Source organism: Hippopotamus amphibius, chromosome 6, assembly GCF_030028045.1.
Source record: "Hippopotamus amphibius kiboko isolate mHipAmp2 chromosome 6, mHipAmp2.hap2, whole genome shotgun sequence".
Lineage (NCBI taxonomy): Eukaryota > Metazoa > Chordata > Mammalia > Artiodactyla > Hippopotamidae > Hippopotamus > Hippopotamus amphibius.
In genome coordinates this window covers 159,318,921-159,336,604 of record NC_080191.1, presented here as the reverse complement: position 1 = coordinate 159,336,604, position 17,684 = coordinate 159,318,921, and the positions used below count along the sequence as shown (strand labels likewise).

The 17,684-nt window shown below is 44.8% G+C and overlaps 2 protein-coding genes across 8 annotated transcripts in view; one reads left to right on the top strand and one right to left on the bottom strand.

Annotated features, from left to right (window-relative positions):
* Positions 1-3,553: 3,553 nt before the first annotated feature.
* EIF2B5 (eukaryotic translation initiation factor 2B subunit epsilon) lies at positions 3,554-13,158 on the bottom strand. Its single transcript, XM_057739582.1, has 16 exons — positions 12,919-13,158; positions 11,659-11,783; positions 10,671-10,856; positions 10,403-10,580; positions 10,233-10,313; positions 9,896-9,973; positions 8,679-8,991; positions 7,460-7,605; positions 7,083-7,224; positions 6,859-6,960; positions 6,581-6,688; positions 6,354-6,444; positions 5,926-6,049; positions 5,105-5,230; positions 4,573-4,683; positions 3,554-4,397 (listed from the first exon to the last, which is right to left on the bottom strand). The coding sequence occupies exons 1-16, from the start codon at positions 13,126-13,128 to the stop codon at positions 4,338-4,340; spliced, it is 2,181 nt and encodes a 726-aa protein (XP_057595565.1). The 5' UTR covers positions 13,129-13,158; the 3' UTR covers positions 3,554-4,337.
* A 142-nt stretch (positions 13,159-13,300) lies between these two features.
* The window catches only part of ABCC5 (ATP binding cassette subfamily C member 5), a 188,660-nt gene continuing 184,276 nt past the window's right edge, over positions 13,301-17,684 (top strand). For 6 of the 7 annotated variants that reach the window (XM_057739768.1, XM_057739770.1, XM_057739773.1 and 3 more), the window contains exon 1: positions 13,301-14,586. In XM_057739768.1, the coding sequence (XP_057595751.1) occupies positions 14,522-14,586 (65 nt within the window). In that variant the 5' untranslated portion in view covers positions 13,301-14,521. The remainder of the gene's footprint in view (positions 14,587-17,684) is intronic. The other variant, XM_057739769.1, reaches the window with a different exon arrangement.

Genomic DNA, 17,684 nt, shown 5'->3' with positions numbered 1-17,684 from the left:
TAGGCCAAAGTAACAAGTGTGGACTCCTCCCTCTCCATTTTGTATACTGTTGCCAAATTAGCATTTCAAGACTAAGGACCTCTTTCAGACACCTCTTCAGCTCAGAAATCTCTCCACATTCCACAATGCCTTCCAAATATACTTAGCATGACATTCAAAGCTCTCCATAATCTAATCTCTACTTACCTTCACAGACTTTTTCATTATATCCTGACTAAAGTTTTGACTTAAGCAACTCAACCTACTTGCCAGCCCCTGCATACACCTTGTATATTTTCATTTCATACCTTTCCCTCTACTTTAAATTACCAAAGTAATATGTGTGCATAGACAAATTTTAAGAAAACGTTTAACAGCAGTCCTCATTTCCCTTCCCACCCCCACCCCAGTGTAGTTTTTTTTTAATATTGTACCTATCATTAAATCTTTCCACATAATCTAATAGTTTCTGAATTCATATTTTACTCATTCAGTCAAATGTATCAGATAATCCACTTTTTTTCCTGGAGACTTGCAGTCCACTGCTCTGGTCTGCACTGCTGGTTTTCTCAGCCTGTGAACGGCTGTCATCCTGGGACTTAACTGTATCATTCTCATAACTCCCTTTACCCCTCCTCTGTACTGGATCCCAATTTCCTGGATACTTTACTCCTTCGTTTAGTAAAGCACATCCTTTAGTAGTTCCCCTTGGAAATAAAAATCTGGGGTGGTGGTGGGGGGTGAACTAGAACGGAAAAGAATCTGAAAAAGAATATATACAAACTGATACAAAACTGAATCACTTTACTGTACACCTGAAACTAACACAGTATTGTAAGTCAACTATACTTCAATAAAAGGTTGTTTCAAAAAGTGTTTTTAATTTGGGGAGAAACTTGAAAACATGAAAGTATGATTCTGGGTTGAAAGTAATTTTCCTTCAGAATTCTGAAAGCATCACTCCATCGTCTCCTAGCTTCCAGTGTTGCTATTAAGTGAGCAGTTTGATCTCTTTATTTTTCCTAAGCCTTTGTACAGGACTTGTTTTTAACTCTTTGGAAGTCTTGAGGAAGTTCTCTTTATCCCTGGGGGTTCTCAGATTTCTCGGTGATATGCCTTTGTGCCCATTCCCTGTGCTAGGTATTGGGTGAGCCCTACCTAGCTAGAAATTCAACATTTTCTTGAATTATTTAACATCACTGCCATTTTTCCTGTTCTTTCTGCAACTCCTGTGAGATGTTGGACCTTCTGGATTGCTTTTATCTTTTTCTCCTTTATCATCCATCCATTTCAAATTTTATTTTCAAATGATTTCGCCTTTTTGTAAGATTTTCTTAACATTATTTCCAAACTTTCTCCTACTCAATTGTATAGGTAAAATATTCCCAATTAAAAATTCATTAAGTATATAAAGATGGACATATAATCTCCCTATTTGGTTCTGTGGTCCTCCAATTCTCGGTAGGAAAAAAAAAGTTCATTTACTTATTTTTAATTTCTAGAGCTTTTTGTTCTCCATTTCTTCCTTTTCATAGCACTTTATTCATAAACACATCTTCCCTGAGTTTTAAGAATTATAACCTTTTCCCTCCTAAAGTTTTTTAAGAGATACTAAAAAGATGATTGGAAGTTCTGTCCATGTACACAAGGCTTATTAACTAACATGCTTCACTGTAGGGTGATGAGTGGGGGAAAAATGACTTTTTTTGAAACAAAAATGTATTTGTAGGCCTTTTGTCTGCAATTGTTCAGTTAGTTTTGGCCTAGGGATATAAACTTGTGTATGCTGACATTCGGAGCTCTACGAATCATGTATTTTCACTTAATCCCTCATTTTCAATCTAGCCCCTCACTCCCATCCCCACCACGTCTCCCACTGAATCCAGAAGTTCTGAAGGTTTACATTTTCCCTGAGGTTCTTAAATTTCATTATTTTGTTCGTTAGGCTGGGCACTTAAGGGCTCTTGTCAGTCTAGAAACTCATGATCTTTGGGTTTAGGAAACCTTCATTAAGTATTTCTTTGAAAATTTCCTCCTCACCATTTCTCCAGACTAAATCTCCCATTTCTTACACAGAAGAAGTAGGGGCAACCACTTGGTTGAACTGGATAAAGTGGGGACCTGGGGAAGATTTCTCTCATGCAGATCTTTGTCTGATTCCCCTCCATTCCACCCCCAGTTCTCAGCCCCAATCCTTACTACCCTCTACTGAGCCTTTTCTGGGTTCAGAAAGGCACAGTGGTTTGTTTCTTAATAACCACCTCAGAGGTAGAGCCATCTCATTCTGCTCTGCTAGATCACCTTTCACCCTCCCATTTATTTTTTTCCCCCAAAATGTTGATTTCTCTCATTCATCGTTGTCACCTTCTGTTTTCCTTACCATTGAGTCACGTGCCTTTTTGAAGAATTCCTTTGTTGGTATTCGAAAGCGGTTTTGGAAGGAGTAAAAAGCTCATGTTTTTGTTTTTGGTGGCACCGGGCATATGGGATCTTAGTTCCCTGACCAGGTATTGAACTGTGCCCCTGCAGTGGAATCGCAAAGCCTTAACCACTGGACCACCAGGGAAGTCCCCAAAGCCCATGCGTTTAACCTGACATATTTAAATGGAAACCCTTTGCTTCGCTCATAATGTTCCCTTCCACACTTTCTATTTTGCAGGCCACTCAGGTGTCACAATCCTGTAAGCCTTCCCTAATCACCCCAACTAGAAAGAATATCTTCCTCCTAAAAGTTCTATAGGGCCACTTCTGATCTCTGCCACCTATTAGGTAAAAATCAGAGGTACACTACAGTTATTTATATTTAACGGCCCCTATTAGGTCCATGCCATAACCTTCATATGCTCTCTAGTCACTAGGTCCTGTATTTGACAAAGGAGAAACTGAGACTTACTGAGTAAGAAAAGTAGTAAATTAAGCCAAACCCTGGCCAGCCTGTTTTTCTCTCTTTAGAAATACTGAGTACAATCCAGTATCCCCTTCCTCAGCGTACTCCTTTCCACTCAACTGAAATGAAGAAAGGCAACCATTTTACCTGTGATATCCAGGAGGGCCACTCGTTACCAGAGATGTCTGCCACAGTTTAAGTGTTAACAGAGTAAGGTTTATAGGAAAGCAACAAAGAGCTCAAAAATATAAGATAGAAGGGCATGTCTCATGGTTGTGGTTAAAGGAGACAATATAGGAACATGACAAACTCCAGCTCTAGAGTCCAATAACAAATCCTTGCTCCATCAATTGCCAGTTATGGGATTTCTATGAATTCCAGGCTCCTCATCTGAAAATGGGAATAAGACCTACTTCATAGGGTTGATGCGAAGGTTAACTAAAATAATGCATGAAAAATATTTAGCAAAATGCCCGTCATGCAGTAGATACTCTCTCAATATTAGAGGACAGCCCATTTCACAGGTTCTTCCTCTGTTCCTAGGATAGCCATTGCTGACTTAGGACTGTATTTGCCTCTGGGGGCAATTTCCCTTCACCGAGACACTGAACATACTGAAGGAAAAAGAATTCTGGATTATGAGGCTCAAGTCCTTAGCTTTACCCTCCAAGAGTCATGAGACCTTGAGCAAATTCCCTTATCTTTAAGATGAAGAGTAGCCCAGCTTCCCTGACAGTAGTACTGGATCAACTGGACAAAGCATGTGACGGACTGGCAGGTGGTCAATGGACTTCACATATGCTTGGCATCATCACCCCTCTAAAAGGAAAGTTTTCAGATTAAGACTCTACAGAAGTAGGTTCAGGGACGCCACTCCAGGACCACAAATTGGTCCAAAAAGGCTGGAAAAGAATCTAGGCCCTCTACTACCATGACCATGGCAATGGTCAACTGGCGAGGCACCACAGTACCACCTAGTGGCCATAACACCCCTCTTCCCCTTCTCTACCAGGTGTTAAGGAAAGGCTACCCACACCAGAGGTTGAGAACTCTTTGGTTACCTCCTTCAATGGCTGATTAGTCAGAGCTGCAGAGAAACCAAATATACCCCTCTGTTTTTTAATATTAACAAATACAAGCAACAGAGAGGGCAAACTGCTCTCTGCCGTTCCCTGAGGGGAAACCAGAGCACAAAGCTGTTCCTCTGGCCTTCCTCTAACTGCAGGGCCTGCCTAGCTCCTCCTTAGGCAGAGCTGTTACCCAGCCCAACTTCCCTCATCCCGACTCCCCAGTCAGGATGGGAGGCATATGGTTGCAGGCGGTGGGAAGAATACTGTAGTTCCAGCCTCTGCTCCTTTAAGTCTCAGCTCAGACGATGCTCGCTCATCCTTCTGTAACTAGCCTCTCACTTGCCCTGGCCCAGAAACCAGGAGCGCAATCAATCACAGCCACAGGAGCAGGTAGTGCGACCTCAGTCATCTTCAGATGACTCTTCTTCTGCCTCTTTGAGCCACTGGATAAACCTCTGCAGCTGTAAGGAAGCAGAGTGGAGAGCTACTGAGGGAGGGGCACATAATCCTCCTGTTCTCCTTAGTGGACAGACAGCTCTAACAACCAGAGTCCCAGGGACCAACCACCTGGAGTCTAAGGCCAGGAACCAGGGAACCAGACAACCACTGCGATGAGAGGAGGGCAGCCTGACTCACCTGCTGGTTCTTGCGCAACTGCCGGCCCTTGTCAGTTATGTCGCTTTGACTGAACCAGCTGAGGATTGTTTCCTCAGCCAGGATCTCCAGCTGGTAGAAAGCCATCAGCACCTGCAGAAGGCCAGCAGAGGAGATCTCAGGGGCCTTGCAGGGTTCAGCAAGATATAATGGATAGCAAAGGAAGAGGAGGCAAGATCTAGTGCCTCTCTACCAGGCCCTCAGCCTCCTTCTACACACTGAGCAGCCTCCTTCCAAAAGAGGGAGCTGTTTACTCTGATACTGGGATAGGTCTGACTTCTGGAACTATTGCTGGGTAGTGCTTTGCACATTCCCAGGGCAACCTCCTAATGGTTGCCTTACTAGCCTGGTTCCAAGCTGTACCAGCCCAGCAATAAGCACAACACTAGGGGTGGATGAAGCTGTTAATAAAACTCCACGTGGATTCATGTCAGTCTATTTTGCGTCTCCATGGACATCATCAAAGCCTGTTTCAAAGTAAATGCAGGACTATCGGGCTTGAGGTGGAATTCACCTTGGCCATGGACGTACTAAGAGCTTCATGCTCCAGGAAGAAGTCCTCAATGGCTGCCAATGCTTCCAAATGATCAGCTGCACGCTTTATGTAGTTCCTAAAAACAGGGCTCCAGGCCTTGAGCAGCTGTGGAAGAAAGGAGAAGCTGCAAAGTATTCCTGAGCACGCATCTATACCTGGACAGCAAAGAAAGTCAATATTGATAACATGGGTCTTTCAAGACAAGAAAGGGAGTTCCCTGGTGGTCCAGTGGTTAGGATTTGGCGCTTTCGCTGCTCTGGCCCAGGTTCAATCACTGGCTGGGCAACTGAGATCCCGCAAGTCACATGGCATGGCCAAAAATTTAAAAAAAAAAATTAGAAAAAAAGACAAGAGGGAGATGATACAGGCCCTGTGGAATTATGTCAGAGGACTTGGGAGTTGCTGGCAGTCAGGACTGGGGAAAAAGAAATTTCCTAGGGAAGGTGAAGGGAGTCAGATGCTGCAGGCTGCCTCATAATACCTGTCCCCAGACTAAAGGTTCACCTCATTCTGGATCAAATCATTTTCAGTCAGAGAGTATGACAGTCCACATCTATTCTGGGTATATCTCTGGGATCCAGCACCATCTGAATACTGGAATCTCGAAGACCATTCAGTACTGACTCCCCTGGACCAGCCAAACCTGCTCTAGAACACAGCCTGTGTCCACAGGCAAGGAGAAAGGAACCACAAGTAACATATCTCACAAGACCTTCTATTCCTGATTTCAAGTCAAGCCCAGCAAGGATGTATACCCGTCTCTACCCAACCCTCTGTACCCAGTCCCAATCTTTGCTTACGGGAATCAGCAGAGCACAGTAGCGGTTTGGGTCGAGTTGGGAATCCATTTGTTGCAGAGGGAACTCCAGGACCACGTGACTCAGTACCTGCATCACCTCCTTCAGGCTTATGTTGTAGGCGTACCTGCGGGGAGACTGGGGTGACACCAAGGCCTTCATTGGCCCTTTCAGCATACTGTAGAACTATGACTTTGGCAGGACACTGGAGGAGAGGAAGTCAGATGGAACAGCAGGGAAAGAGAGGGTTTTGGAAGGAGGAAGTCTATGCTGAGGCTAGAACATAACGTTCTCCTTGCTCCAAATGCTACTGGCCTTGTCCAGTTGGGATGTTGAGGGAATAGGTTCCTATTTGGGGAAGAAACAGGAGAGAACCTCCACCTGCCTGGGATTACCCTGAGGAGATGAGAATAGGGAAGGGCTCCTCTTACTTGAGAGAGTTGATCTCTAGGACTAGATTGTCACAAGAAATGTTCTCTTCCTTGCCCCGCTGTAGTGTTCCCAGGACTTCATTCTGGAACACTAAAACCAAAGCAAGAATAAGTTCATGGGCCAATATCACTCCAGGATGCTTTAAGTCATCCAGTCCCGACTTTATGCCCAACCAAAGGGGAGATTTTCCTCTTCTGTCCCAGACACTGCTACCCTGGCCACTTACCTTTGATGTCATCCATCTGTGGGGAGCCTGCCCGGCTGTCTAGCTCTTCAGAATCCATACTTCGCTCACTCTCAGTTTCACTCTCTTCTTCCATGTTGATTCTGAGTCCTGAGAATCCATAAAGGGTAAGAAGAAAGAAAAATAACGAAAGAGCCATTGACAGAGAGCAACATATCTGCGCTGTCTGCATGAATAAAGTAGTTTGATTCTGAAGTGTTCAACGTCCCTCAAAGTAATCTGATTTAGAAAGTGCGTGGCAGGAATAAGGCCTAGCTTACCCCACAGATCCTGCCGTAGTTCCTCCTCTTCTTCCATGTTCATGTCTGCAGTTTTCCAGAGGTAGCCCTGGCCTGCAACTCCAACTTCTGCTGGATTGTAACCTGGAAAAGGCACTGATCTTTAGCAAAGGTCCAGTAGACGCGCCAACCCCTCAGGAGGAAACACTGGTTTTTCTATGGGGCAGAAAGACACACAGATGCCCCACACCTGCTGAGCCTCACACCTTTCAGCTTCACTTTCTCCTTTTCTTGGTCAGCCCCAGAATCGTCACTGAACTGACCATCATCTTCATCGTCCTCTGCATCTGGAGGGTGCAAAGAGATCACCGAGCCCTCAGGCAGCATGATATCTGGGCCTACTACCACCTGGAGGAGAGAAAAAGAAGTGGGTGGTACAGACCAAAAAGTGTGGTGGAAAAAAGTACATCCTGAAAATGAGAGTGACTTTTTTCTTTTTTTACTAAGCCAAATAGAAGGCAAATTAAACCACTGGATTGGGACTCTCAATTCAGGCTGGACTAGGTGGACATAAGGCCCCTTTCTGGCTTAGCATAACCACCACTCAGCTTGGGGCCTATGTGCAGTGTGGAGCAAGTCTTACCTGGGAAGTGAGGACACAGTGTGGCTTCAAGATAACCTTCTCCTTGACCTCAGCATTGTCACAGAGCAGAGACTGATGGATCTGTGCTCCAGCAGCCACTTGGACGCCCTGCCATAGGAAGGCCTGGTCCAGCACCACATTATCACCTGGCTCAGGAAAGGAAGGATTCCTGGTCACCCAGGGCTCCAATTCCAGACCAGGGCCATTTGTGGAGAATGGGTTGACTGACATCAGCAAAACTCCCACCCAGCTCTACTACTCCATTCCCAATTCACCAGAAATATCCTCTCCCTCCCCAAGCTCAGGCTGGAGACTAGAACCTTGCTCAGCCTGACTACTGTCCACCAGGTTTACAACTACTACAGACTATATACCGGACTTTAGAACCTGAGAAACTTTAAGATTTCTGGGGACTCCCTGAACTCAAGAAACTTATTAGAACACAATCCATGTCTAAAAGTAGAACCAAATTATTCCACCTCTTCTTGTACATTTTATTTATTTATTTATTTTTTTTATTTTTATTTTTTTTTTGGGCACACGGGCTTAGTTGCTCTGCAGCATGTGGGATCTTCCTGGAGCTGGGATCGAACCCGTGACCTCTGCATTGGCAGGCGGATTCTTAACCACTGCGCCACCTAGGAAGCCCTCTTCTTGTACATTTTAGAATTAGAATCTTATTGTTGTTCTTTTAAAGGGGTGGTTCCATTAGAAGCATCACTTTCTTATAACCAAAGTGAGTTACTAAGAGTAAAAAGAACACTGAACTTATAATCAGAACACTCAGATTCAAGTCCCAGCACTGACTCTTATTAGCCATGACCTTGGGTGAGACAACCTCTTTCAGCCTTTTTGCTTATCTATAAATAATACCTACCTCACAAGGTTTTTGTGAGGATTAAATGAAATAATGTATGCAGAAGCCCTCTGTAAACCGCAATGCACTAAACAGATGCTACTATTGCACATTAATTATCCAGTTGGTCCTGAATGTGAATATAGGGTACCCTGAAATGTGAAGAGTCACCCAATAATGGGCTCACAGGCCACAAATTAAAGTATCACTATTCTTACATACCTATTCCCTCCTTTATTAAGGCAGTCACTCTAGGTCCTTATTCTCTACTTCCTTATTCTCTGTATCTTTTTCTGCAGAAATTGGGTTCCTCCAGGTTCCTGCTCCTAGGATGGTCAGCTTGACCTCCCCACCTGTACTCACCAATGTGACAGCCGGGGCCGATGACACTATTGGTGATGGAGCAATTGCTGCCAATGACAGTGCCAGAGCCCAGGAGCACATTTTCCTCCAGGATGCTGCCATGGCCCAGGCTGACCTCAGGCCCTCGGTAGATGTTGTGCCGGGAGTGAGTGCAGCTTTGGGTTGTGCTGTCAGTGAAGTTTGCCTCTGGGGTGAGAGGGTAGACCCATCGGCGGATGACATCAGCGCAGACAGCAGCATACATGTGTAGGCTAGAGACCCGGGCACCATATTCCTTAGTTGTCACATGCATGTGGATCTGGTTTCCTAAGATCTGAGTGAGGAGAAAAAAAGAGAGGTCACCTAAGCAAGCAAGAGAGAATGAGCATCCCCAGGTATGACTCTTTTCTAAACTCCTAAGTTCCCTATTGCTTCTCAATGTCATGGCCAAGTGGCCTGAGATTTTCCTCTGTGTACTGCTTCCCTCTCCTGTCTAGCTCTTTTCCTTCCTCCTAAGGTTCAATAAAATATAAAAGGGGACCAAGAACCCCCCTAACCTGCCCAAGGGAAAACAAACTTTCACATTATGTGTAATGGTGGATGCTCACGTTTTTAGCAATTAATCTAGAGATCTTGAGAGGCTTTCAGCATGTCACTGTGGTCAGATGGTATTGGGGATGTGCCCTAAACAAAAAAGGAATCTTTTGCTTTTGTGTGTCAGTAGGGTCTATTATGCCCTAAAAATGGGTAGAATAAAAAAACAAACGGAGGGACTTCCCTGGTGGCGCAGTGGTTAAGAATCCACCTGCCAATGCAGGGGACACAGGTTTGCGCCCTGGTCCAGGAGGATCCCACATGCCACAGAGCAGCTAAGCCCATGCACCACAACTACTGAGCCTGCGCTCCAGAGCCCGCAAGCCACAACTACTGAGCCCTCATGCCACAATTACTGAAGAGGAGCGCCCAGAGTGCGTGCTCCACCACAAGAGAAGCCACCACAATGGAAAAAAAAAAAAAAGCCTGCACACCACAATGAAGAGTAGCCCCCGCCTGCTGCAACTAGAAAAAGCCTATGCACAGCAACGAAGACCCAACACAGCCATAAATACATAAATAAATTTATTAAAAAAAAAAAAAAGGAAATGGAGAGAGAGAGGACAAAAAGGGGGACCAGAAGTCACCAGCGTGAGATAAAATCATAGCCCTTTTCTGAAGTGGCACTGGGAGCCTTTTCTTACCTCCTCATTTACTAACAGGCCTCGCACAAAGTCATCTCGAGTTTGGTAGTCGAAGTTGTCTGTAAAGAGTTGAGCCACCTGTGTGGGAAAGTCAGAGGGGGCCAAGTACTATTCTCTGGAAGCAAAAAATAAGCCGCGCCCCCCCCCCCCCCAAATTCAGACACTATGACAGTAGGACATGGGGCAGAATCCCCCAAAAGTCTGCCAGTGAGATATTGGAGTTAAGACGGCAGCACCTATTTGCCATAGAACAGATAAGAGAAAAAAGTAGAAGAAATATACTCTGGCCTTTGAAATATACTCTTCAGATGTGCAGCCTTGGCCCTGAGGAGCTCACCTGAGGAGAGCAGATGCTGATATGACAGTCAAGTAAGTCATAGCGAATCTCCACTCCATCTCCACTGCCATGGAACAAGCTCTGTGGGGAGAAATTACAAGGACTTTAACTCTTCTCTCCTGCTGAAGCCTGTCACTTTCCCACCACAAGGACCCCAGATACCCACACACCAGAGGGAAAGAAAAACGTCGGAGGCCTTGTGTCTTCTGGAAATGGAGCACCCGGTTTGTGGCACTATCCACAGCCACTACCACATTGTCCTCAAGGCAACGAGTTGGGTGGCTGGGGGATGACTCCTTGAAGATCATCGTCATCACAGATACATTTTTTTCTAGTTTCCGCCTTAACCTATAATGGATAGGAGGGAGAGAGCTGCAAAAGAGCTGTCTTAGGACTCTGCTGGTCTCAAACCCCATCTCTACCGTTTCCCATTCTGACCTGTGTTCTTCCAGGGCTCTGGTAATATTGATGTTTGAGACGACATCCCCATATACCAGAAGGAAGTCAGAGCGCACCAAGGCCTTAGCATCAACATCACGGAGAACATCCCCCAGTGATCTATATAGCTCTGATGTAATTATTCGGACCACATTGAGGGATGTAGGACGGCACCACTTGGATTTCCTAAAGGAAGGGAGGTGAGGGGAATGAATAAACCAAGTATAGAGATCACGCAGAGCTTCCCTATTTTTCCCCCCATTCAACTTCACAATCCTTTGTTATGGCTTTTTTGGTGTTCCTGCCAGCGACCTCGATTTCAAAGAGGTTTATGAACTATAATTAATGGTTTAAGCATAGTCTGTCACCAGTCTTGTTTTATGGGTTAGAGAAACATGGCTATTTCCTCTCCATACCCTGACCCCTGTACCCAAACATGGATTTGAACCAAAAATCCTGCTGAGACTCAGTTTATACAAAGTATCCTGGGAACACATTTCATACCACTTTTCTCTTTCTAAGCTCATACCAAATTTAGAAGCTGTCTGATGGAGACTATGCTAATCCTGAGATTCACTCTTTTTCAAAAAGATTTCACTAAACATTTGTTAAGTGTTTACCATATGCTTGATACTAAGCTAGGCACTGAGAATACAAAGATGAAGACGAGCTCAATATTTAGAAGCTAAGTGGAAAAACAAAGATGTTACTCTTGTAACTTGCATATTGGAGCCACCAAACAAAAAGCAAAACCCACTGGGACCAAACTTTATAAGTGAAATTCAGAAAAAATCCAAATGCTGTTCTTTAATCTTTGTCACAGCTTCAGCTGCTCACCTCCTAAGTGAAAAGAATGCCCTTAGACCTTTGATGGAATCCAAATAGACATATTTTTCTCCCTCATAATTTCTTCCTATTTAGTTACATCCATCCTAAGAAAACTGGGAAAAAATCGTGAAACATGGAAAGAAAAGTTGCAGAGCCTTACAGTAAATGTTCCTTGATTTGAGCAGCCTTCCAGCAACAAAAGACAAAGGTTTCCTGTACACCTGTGGCAGTCAGAAATTCCAGAGTGTAGTCAATTAGCGCCACATTGGCCAGGGGCAAGAGGACCTGGAGGGTAGGAGATGAAAAAAAGTCTGAAGCCTTGTATCCATGAGGGTCCTCTGAGTACCATTCTTTCCCCTACTTCAACCACAATTTTCTCTTTTCTATCAGTATTTCAAACACAACTTTTACTTTATCTTTCGTATTTAAAAGTAATCAGATTCCTGCCTTTGATGTTCATAGTACGCTCTAAACATCAGAGTCTAAGAGTCTAATGTGTTGCAACTTGGGTATAGTAAGCATGGAATCTACTTGCTTAGCATCAGACACAGAGTTGGTATAGAATAGGAGACTACCCCTGACAAAGGATAATACGAGAAATCAATCATATCTCCAGAAACTTAAGCACCACTAAGGCCTTTTTCGCTGTAAAATTTCCTTCCTCCATCCCTTTCTAAGAGTCAGGGGCTAGCCGTCCCAATCAGCTGTCCAAAATAAACGGCCATTAGACTATTCTGGGGCAGTGGAAAGTCAAAGAGGGTTTTTCCAGAACCGAATGCAAGTCCTTTTCTTTGAACTGGGGACTGCTGAGTGACCCAGCAATCCCTAGCACTAGCTCAGTCCAGTTCCCCAGTGTCTAGACAATACAGGGGATGCTGGCAACCTGCCACTGAACCCGTTCTGTTCTCCTTCTGACAGACGGCAACGGGCTGTCACTAAAACCTGGAAAGAAAAAAGCACTGCACGAGATCCAAAACAGCTGTTACTATGGGATCAGACCCGTCTGCTCTTTTTTTAGGCACATGACCTCCCTTTTGGAAGCAAAAGGAGGTGACAGTCCCTTTCACCTCAGGATTTCTTTTTCCTCTGCATAAAGGCGGAGCAGCCTCCTCTTGAGGCACTAAATCCCCGTGTGAAGGCTTCTCACAAGCACTGCTTCTATGTTAGCCCCTGCAGGCCTCCCAAACCTGAGGTGGACAGCACTACCAGCGCCCAAACTGCCAGCCACTCACTTGGTCAGGCAGTCCTCAGGGTTTTAGGAGGTCTCTCCGCCTTCCTCCTAACCAGATGAACCCGATTTCTCGGAAAGAGAGTGGACACAAGTCCTTCCACAGCCCGCCTCACCAGGCAGCCAAAAGGATAACTTGCTCGAGCCCCGCCACCTCCGGGCCCTCTGGCAGCTCTCGCGCACGGCGCTCACCCGAGGCTGGTCCTTGCAGATGGGGAAGAAGCGGCGGTTGAAGCTGTCGGCCACCAGAACTGCTTGTAGGGGCGGCGGCGGTTCCTCCTCCGTCCCTCTGGCTGCCCCACCACCGCCGCCGCCGCCGCCGCCGCCTCCCGGCCCGCTCCCGCTGCGCTTGTTGACCCGACCGGCCACCACACCAGGCGGCACCCCCGCAGTGGCCGCCATCTTCTCCTCTCACGGCCACCACTTCCGCACGGAAACTGACACGGCACCCAGTAGAGGACAAAAAGATCCAGCACGCGAAACGCGAAGGACTAGGGACCGGAGGGAGGGAGGAGCTGAGGAGAGAGGAACGCGCATGCGTCTCCCCTAGCCCGGCCTGAGGGCTGAACAGAGAGGAGCTAGGCTTGCCGCGCGGCGACACGGGTGGCGGTCTGTTGAGGCGCCCGGGGGTGGGTTCCTAAGAACTGGCGATCCATCTGCAAGTATTTGTCATTTGTCGGCCGTCATTTGTTCCTGAGCAAGCTGAGATTCTTGGGGGATAATGAGGCTCGTGGTCTCAGCGAAGCAGCCAGAACCTTTCTGGATGTTTAATCTTCTCCGCCCCGAGCACGGGTAACAATTGTGGTCGTCCGTTTTCATTCTCATCACCTAATGTGACCGGGCACCTTTGGGGAGCTCAGAACCGAGTCAGACATTCCTTCCCACAGGGCCCTCACAGTTTACATAAATACAGAACGCGGGATAGTAGGGAGAGTAATAATTCTATTAAGCGCTGATCGTGGCGAGGAACGATGCAAGCATTATCGCACGGAGTTCGTCACACATGTCTGCCAGAACGTTTCATTCATTCGTTCAACAACGATTTCTTGAAGTCTCAGTGGGGTGAAGTTCACGCTGCTAGTCAGGGGAAGAACTGGTGTTGGAATCCGATCCGTATGACGTCATAGCTCCACACTCTTTCTGCCGAGGGATGTGTGGATAAAAATCTATTATTTTAAAATGTCTTCATTTATTCATTCATTCAGCCTATCAGCATTTATTGAAAACCTACTCTGTGTCTTAATCAGATTGAAAATAAAGGTGGAACCAAGAACACTATAAAGTTGAGTAGGGACTGGAGGAGGTAAGCCACAAGGCCCTGGAAGCCCGAGTCTTGAGAGGCGCAGCACCATAAGGAGAAAGAGGCAGCGGCTGCAGCGGGTAAGCCAGGCCTGCGGAAGTGCGGGACCTTGGGGATGCGGTGGAAGCGAGGGGAGGCAGCCTGGGTGTCCTTTTGTGGGCAAGGAGCTTTTCAGCAAGGCACCAAACTCTGTCAGCGCGAGGACTGTGGAAGTTCCACTATCCATCCCGCAACGCTTCTGGAAGCGTCGTTTCCACCCGTGGCCGCGCTGCATGTCGGGATTTGGAGTTATAAGGGCTGAGATTTGTTTCCGCGTGGCGGCTGTGGTTTGATCCGTGTTACTCAGGCACGCCCCTCGTGGGTCCAAGGAGTCTGTCATTTCTTCCCTCCACCAGTTAATGACAGTGTTGACCGAAAACTATTTCTTCAGAATTTTGGAAAATTTAGCCTGGAGAAGGAAAGGCAGAAGGCAACTCAGTAGAAGTTTTCAATTAAATGAGTATACATTGTAGAAGAAGGTGTTTGTTCTACAAATCCACAGGAAGAAAGAGAAAACATGGGTGAGTAAATAAACAGGACTAGTTATTTGCGCGAGCACACACACAGGGGGTTGCGTGGGGGTGTGATGAGCCTATGGGAAGTAGGTCCAATAGTAGAAAATTTTAAATGATTCCTGACACCTCTGAAAGTGTGAGTGGTAAATCCAGGCCTTGTAATTCTGTAGACAGGTAGCTGGATAGATAAGATTTTAATGGATAGGTCTTAAGGAGACTCTCAACTTGTTAATTTTTTTTTTTTTTTTTTTTTGCTTCAAAACTTTCTCAACTCAACAACAACAGCAAAACAAAAGTGGGCAAAGGACTTGGATGGACTTTTTTTTTAAACATATACTTTTAAAATTTTATTTTATTTAATTTTTATTTGTTGGCTGTGTTCAGTCTTGGTTGCTGTGCCCTGGGCTTCCTCTAGTTAGTTGCAGCTAGCCAGGGCGACTCTTCATTGTGGTGCTTGGGCTTCTCATTGCAGTGCTTTCTCTTGTTGTGGAGGACAGGCTCTTGGTGCATGAGCTTCAGTAGTTGCGGCACTCAGGCTCAGTAGTTGTGGCACACGGGTTTAGCTGTTCTGTGGCATGTGGGATCTTCTCTGACCAGGGCTTGGACCAGTTGTCCCCCGCATTGGCAGGCGGATTCTTAACCACTGCACCACCAGGGAAGTCCTGAATGGACATTTCTTGAAAGAAGATATAAAATGGCCAGCAAGCACATGCAAGGTGCTTAACATGATTAATCATTAGGTAAGTGCAAATCAAGACTATAATGAAATATCACCTCATGCTCAGTAGGATGACTGTTACCAAAACAAACAAAAACCAAAACCAAAACCCAGAAAATAAGAGGTGTTAGTGAGGATGTGGAGAAATTGGAATCCTTGTGCACTGTTGGTGGGAATGTAAAATGGTACAGGCACTGTGGAAAACAGTATGGTGGTTCTGAAAAAAATGAAACATAGAATTACTATGTGATCTAGCAATTCTACATCTGGATATATACCCCCAAAAAGTGAAAGCGGGGACTCAAACAAATATTTATATATCCATGTTCATAGTAGCATTATTCATGATAGTTAAAACATGGAAGCAACCTAAGTGTATGAATAGATAAGCAAAATTTAGTGTACAAACAGTAGAATATGACTCAGCCTTAAAAAGGAAGGAAATTCTGGCATATGCTTTAACATGCGTGAAACTTGAGGACATTATGCTAAGTGAAATAAGTCAGTCACAGAAAGACAAATATGGTAGAATTCCATTTATATGTGATACTTAGAGTAGTCAAAATCATATAAACAGTAGGATGGTGATTGACAGGGACTGTTGGAGGAGAAAATGAGGAGTTATTGTTTAGTGGGTATAGAGTTTCAGTTTCACAACATGAAAAGAGTTCTGTGCATGGATGGTGGTGATGGTAGTACAGTGTGAATGTACTTAAGGCCACTGAACTGTACACTTAAAAATGGTTAAAATAGTAAATTTTGAGTTAAGTATACTTTGCCACAGTAAAAAAAAAATTTGGAAAAAAACTTTCCGGAAGCCACAAATTAACAAAACACACACACACACACACACACACACACACACACACACCATGCATACAGAAACTACATAACGAAGTAAAAATTCCTTCCCCTACTTCTCTCATATTACCCAACTCCCAGAGTTATAACCATTATATTTAATGGGTATTCTTATTATTTCCCTGCTAAGTTTATGTATCTAGATGTAGAGATATACGCCTAAACACCTAAACACACACACACACACCATTTTCATGTATTCAAATACACACACACACATATTCAAACACAATTGTGTTCAGAGACAGTATAGTGTATGATTACATGCTGGTACCACAGAGCTGGGTTCCATTCCAGCCTCTAGTCATTTACTGTTTAATCGGGCAGGTTACTCAATCCCTGTATGCCTGGACCTCCTCATGTTTGAAATGGGATAATAACAGACTTACCTCATAAGGCTGTTGTGAGGATTACATGAGATAATATATGAAAAGTCTTTAGAACACTGTTGACACATTTGTCAATGCAATTTAAGTATTAGCTATTATTTTGATGATGCCTTTTTGCCTGCAACTTAATTTTTATTTAATATATGGTGGAATGTAGGCAAACCTAGCTACTTTTAATGATTCCATAACATTCTGTAGTATGAATATACTATTATATATCCAACTGTTTATCGACCTATAAACATTCAGGGGTTTTTTTGCAGTTTTTGCTATTAGAAATAATGCTGCAACTAGCATCTTCCTATTGATGTCTTTATATATTTGCATTTATTTCTTAGAATTTGTTCTTCAAGGAGAGTGACTGGTTCAAATGGAATTCAATTCCCATGGCAGGGGACATGCTGTTGAACTCACTGGGAAGCCTGCTGAGACTTAATTGCTCATGGTGTTATATTACTTAATGGCTAACCATGGAAAATGTGCCATTTTGCCCTGACACTGGCAGTGTAGGAGAGTGCCTGTTCCCCTCTAGCGTCACAGAGTGTGTTGCCAACAGTTTGGACTTTCTGTCAATTTATAGAGGAACAAAGTGTAGTTTTAATTTGCATTTCTCTTAGTTTGAATGAGGTTGAACATATTTTCATATGTTAAAAGATCATTTGGGACTTCCCTGGTAGCGCAGTGGTTAAAATCTGCCTGCCAATGCAGGACACATGAGTTCCATCCCTGGGCTGGGAGGATCCTGCATGCTGCAGAGCAACTAAGCCCGTGTGCCACCATTACTGAGCCTGCACTGTAGACCCCACGAGCCACAACTATTGAGCCCACGTGCTGCAACTGCTGAAGCCCACGCGCCTAGAGCCCATGCTCCACAACAAGAGAAGCTGCCACAATGAGAAGCTCGCACACTGCAACGAAGAGTAGCCCCTGCTCTCCGCAACTAGAGAAAGCCCATGTGCAGCAATGAAGACCCAATGCAGCCAATACATAAATAAATATATATATATATATATATTTTTAAAAGTGCAATACAGTATGAAAAAAATTTTTTTAAAAAGACCATTTATATTTGTCAACCATCAGTTCCGGTTCTTCTTGTAGATTAATATATTGCCATTAAGGTTTCAAAATGAGTC

Bases quoted from the DNA above. Each gene is read 5' to 3' on its own strand.
- EIF2B5 (XM_057739582.1), bottom strand. From the start codon at position 13,128: ATGGCGGCCACTGCGGGGGTGCCGCCTGGTGTGGTGGCCGGTCGGGTC. The intron at 10,314-10,402 runs GTGTGTGGGTAT...TTCTCCCCACAG, and splicing joins GACGTTTTTCTTTCCCTCTG to AGCTTGTTCCATGGCAGTGG. The intron at 7,606-8,678 runs GTGAGTACAGGT...TTCCTGAGCCAG, and splicing joins CGGCCCCGGCTGTCACATTG to GTGATAATGTGGTGCTGGAC.